We start from the raw sequence: 5125 nt of genomic DNA on the forward strand, positions 1-5125 counted from the left end.
TAATCACCAAAATAATATTTAATTAAACATATATAATTTTATGCATATAAAATTTATAATTATATATTTATTACATATAAAATTATATAATTATTTTAATTAATTATTGATTATATAAACTAATTTTTTTATTGTCTATCAAACATTTAATAAGTGAAACACTTTATATATCTCTCTAAATTTCGTTAGAAAATCAATGAAGTATTCGTACAATATATACAATGGATTATTTATTTGGTCTAATATGAGTTAAAAAATGAACATTCAAAATAAAATACTATTAATAATTTTTTAAACACAATACAATCATACTATACAGAATAACCATTCGAGTACCTGAGATAATAAACATCTGATATCCAACTGAATCGAATATCTCTAAACCCCATGATACATGTTGTACATACTCCATTGCCTCCCTGTACTTCCTCTATCTCTCTACACTGCACCAATTACTTTCTATATATACACACACAAGGAATTGTTATACTCAACCAGCATTCTTCAATATTTTCTCACTCCGAAGAAGTTAAGTTTCAGCTTTATCATTTATAGATACATGGCAAATAGTTCAGCCAACACTATTGCTACTTTTCCACCAGTGGAAAAATGTAACTCTATAGGGAGAGGAAACCACACTATTGTGGCAGACATGGATGGAACTTTGCTCATAGGGCGAAGTTCCTTCCCATACTTTGCCCTAATAGCCTTTGAGGTCGGTGGGTACCTAAGGCTCCTCTTCTTTCTCTTGGCATCCCCATTGGCTGCCATTCTATACCACTTTGTCTCCGAGTCTGCGGGAATTCAAGTCCTCATCTTCACCTCTATGGCGGGAATGAGGTTTTCCAGTATAGAGTCCGTAGCCCGTGCTGTGCTCCCCAAATTTTACTCTGAGGACCTCCATCCGGAGACATGGCGCGTGTTTTTGTCGTGCGGACGAAAGTACGTCCTCACGGCAAATCCACGGGTGATGGTAGAGCCATTTTTGAAGGAGATGTTGAGTGCGGACATGGTTTTGGGGACAGAGTTAGGAAGTTATAAGGGAAGAGCTACCGGACTTGTTCGCAAGCCTGGAGTTCTTGTTGGAAAAAATAAAGAAGATTTACTAAAACAAACCTTTGGTGATGAGAGACCAGATATTGGACTTGGAGATAAACTCACTGATGCTCCTTTCATGGCTCTGTGCAAGGTAATAATAACTATTTTTTATTTTGTTTTGAAAAAAGACATTCAAAGGACTCATATCTTAGCTATTATATTATTATCACTCAACTAATAATTGTTCAAATTATGTTAACCTATATTACGTGTATATTAAAATCAATCATGTATAAAATATATGTTAAAATATAAATATATATTAAAATTAAATTAATTAAATTACTAATATATTTATACACAAATATATTAATAACTAATTTTAATGACTGATTTTGATATATAAATAATATTTTTGTATTATAAATGATCTGTTTGAGTTCAGTAACTTATGTGTAAAATAATTTTGCACTATCAATTTATAAAAAATTAGACAATAAAAAGTTTATAAATAATTACAAAAATATTATTTATACATTAAAATTAATCATAGTTCATAGTTTCAATGGATCCAAATCTAATAAGGTTCTAAAAACTAAATCGATGATCAAATAAGTAAAATTAAAAATTTATAAATTTAATAGTTCAATCAAAATTTAATTAAAATTAAGTCGAATATATTTATGCATAAAGTATATAATTTTTAAAAAATATCATATTCATACTTTATTATTTTAAGTTAGTTAACCACTAAAAAATTTGTATTAATTTGATCGATTAATGGATTGTTTAATTAATTTCTTAAATTATCAACTGATTTTTATCCTAAACCGAACTAATTTGATAATATATTCTTAATTCACCTAGTCGAACATTTCGGTCCGATTATGAGAACAGTGTGCCTAATAATTTATTGCGTAATAAATATGTGACATCAATGAAGCTTTCCAAACTAACCCCAACCCTTCTGTCAAAATAAATAAACAATATAAACTAACAATTAACCCTTGACAAAATTTAATGGCACACGTCTACTATCTATATATAGGCTATCTATAGGCATTTGAATACTTAACATGCATTTTGTACAAGAGAAAGAAAGAAATGTCACATGCACTATTTTTTAGTGTAGCGTTATTTTGTATACTTTTTCAATTAAAGTAATAATTGATAAAAGTGAGAAAAACATTAAAAAAGTGATCCACTGAAATAAAGACTGAAAATATTTTTTTATAAAGATATTTTTTAATAATTAAAATTTAACACATATAATCAATTAAATCGTGTTATTTTTGTTAAAATTAGATTAGACAAATTGATTTAACAGAAAAATGGTGTATCAAATCTTGAATTGGTCTAAAATTAATATTATTTTCTTATAAAAAATGACTATAATACCCTATTATAAAAAATGATTAAAATATTTCTATTATATATATTAATTTTAAGAATTTTAAATTTTAATCCTTTATTTTTTCTATCACAGAATTAGGATTTAGAATTTTTAAAATTAATATATATAATAAGAGTATTTTAATTATTTTCTATAATAAAGATATTGTAGTCATTTTTATAAAAAAAAATAATATTAATTTAACCAATTTAAAATTTGATTCACCATTTTTTCGGTTAAATCAATTTGTCTAACTTAATTTTAACAAAAATAATATAATTTAATCGATTTTATATATTAAATTTTAAATACTAAAAATTATCTTTAAAAGAAGACATTTTAGACGTTTTGAGTGTCTCTAAAAAGAATATTTTTATAGCAGGAAAAAATGCAAAGAATATTTATGAAATCCAAAGTAAAATTTGTTCTACTAGCTGGCTAGTAGCTAGGTTGCGTAAAATGAAATTCTAATAGTGTGTATATTGTTGGTTCCACGCATGCAGGAAGCATATAGTGTCCTTCCAAAACCAAAATTGAAGGCAGTGCCAAGTGGGAAGCTTCCAAAACCCATAATATTTCATGATGGAAGGCTTGTCCAAAAGCCAACACCTCTGAATGCATTGCTAACACTCCTTTGGATCCCTTTAGGGTTTCCCTTAGCCTGCCTCCGCTTGGCTGCCGCAACTCTCCTCCCTATGTCACTTGCCTACTATGCTTTATGGCTTCTTGGCGTTTATGTCACCGTCAAAGGAACGCCACCTCCGCCAGCAAATAAATCCAACTGCGAAGAAGGTGGTTTCCTCTTCGTATGCAACCACAGAACCATGACTGACCCTTTTTTCCTCTCCATAGCCCTTGGTCGCCCTATACCGGTGGTAACCTACTCAATCTCCCGCTTCTCAGAGATAATCGCACCGATCAAGACAGTTAGGTTAAGACGCGACCGATCCACAGATGCTTCCATGATTAAGAAGCTTCTACAAGAGGGTGACCTTGTAATTTGCCCCGAAGGGACAACTTGTAGGGAACCTTTCCTTCTAAGGTTTTCGGCCTTGTTCGCCGAGTTGACCGACGAATTGGTGCCAGTGGCAATGGTGAATAGGATGAGCATGTTCCATGGAACAACTGCTAGAGGGTGGAAAGGGATGGATCCACTCTTCTTCCTCATGAACCCTAGCCCAGCGTATGAGGTAACATTCTTGAACAAGTTGCCTAAGGAGTTGACTTGCGGGTCAGGTCGGAAAATGAGCATTGATGTAGCCAATTACATTCAGAGCCTCATTGCTGAAACATTGTCATATAAATGCACAAGCTTCACTAGGAAAGACAAGTATAAGGCTCTTGCTGATAATGATGGAACTGTTCCTATTGACAAAAACCCTATTCTTAAGGCCAACAAAATCATGGGTTGCTAATCAATTTCAATGTCTCTAAGTCAAAAGATACATTGTTATGTCAGAGAAAAATTGAGGAATAAAAGTAAGCAAGGAAGCAAGCAATAGAAAAAATGGTAATGGTATTAAGTATGTAATATAGTAAAAAACTTCTCAACTTAGTGGTTGTAAGGCTCTTTGTCTTCCTTTTAATTCTGTGTTCGTCATGCTAATGTCATCAACACACAAGTTGACCGGATTTGAAGCACCATATATTTCAATCAGTGGTTAGCAAACAAAATATCGATCTTTCTATTATTCTTTGCTCTTGTAGAGTTATTTAATAAATTTTACTCTATTTTTATGTTACTGTTCTATTGAACATATTTTACTGTGTTTATTAGTTAGGATTGTAGAATATATGTCATGAAATGCTGAAAATAATTGATTCTAAAATGATCAAAAACAAAAATACAAATGAAAGAATTAAAAACAAGTAAGTATCATTAAACATAGATTATTTTCTATATCTAAATTAATACAGATTAATAAATTTCTTTTAATTTTAGGAATAAGGTGATCATTTCAAATAGAAATATGCTTCGGTGGCCGGTTCTCTTTGGTGAAATAAATTGAGAGATCAAACCATTATGCAATCTGACGCCACAAGATTCTCCATGCCATCCACTGCAATATCAAGTCCTTTCTATAGGTTTTTATTAGAGATATAGAAAATAAATAAATTGAACATTGTAAGCTGCTAAGAATTTCTAGACTTGGTTGTATATTGGATTTTTTGCGTACTGTTTAGTTAAAACAAATATATCCTTTGACTCTTTATAAAATTGGATTTTTTGCGTACTATTAATTTGAATGAATTTAGGTTAACACGTATTAGATTGAATATATTAAAGAAATAACAGCTGTACCAAAATTTATTCACATTCACACGTGAAGCTATTTTCCATCATACAATTGTTGAAAGTAATTTGAAAACCAAAAGTTGCTATTGAATATTACAACACAACACAACTCAAAAATCAAATCTCATTTTCATTAAAAACAAAAAACATTAACTGAATTGCATTGAAATGCTTACAACAGAGCACCGAAATTCATTCGACAAAACACTGAAAAAGCTATTGTATTGTCTTAAATCTCTGAATTGATAATTCAAAATTTGTCCATAACAAATGCTGAAATTTGACTATATCATTAATCTATCATCTAAAAAGTTCAACTACAAAAAATAAATCATATATTAGCACAACTATTGACATGCACAAAGACAATTTTATCTAATTAAAGTATATCAATTTTA

The 5125-nt window shown here is 30.1% G+C and overlaps 1 protein-coding gene across 1 annotated transcript; it reads left to right on the forward strand.

Moving 5' to 3' along the window:
• The first annotated feature begins 559 nt into the window (after window positions 1-559).
• LOC107472833 (glycerol-3-phosphate acyltransferase RAM2-like) lies at window positions 560-3846 on the forward strand. Its single transcript, XM_016092360.3, has 2 exons — window positions 560-1189; window positions 2935-3846. Exons 1-2 carry the CDS (start codon window positions 560-562, stop codon window positions 3844-3846), a joined length of 1542 nt encoding a protein of 513 aa, XP_015947846.1.
• The last annotated feature ends 1279 nt before the right edge of the window (window positions 3847-5125 follow it).

The sequence above is a fragment of the Arachis duranensis genome, chromosome 2, assembly GCF_000817695.3.
Source record: "Arachis duranensis cultivar V14167 chromosome 2, aradu.V14167.gnm2.J7QH, whole genome shotgun sequence".
Lineage (NCBI taxonomy): Eukaryota > Viridiplantae > Streptophyta > Magnoliopsida > Fabales > Fabaceae > Arachis > Arachis duranensis.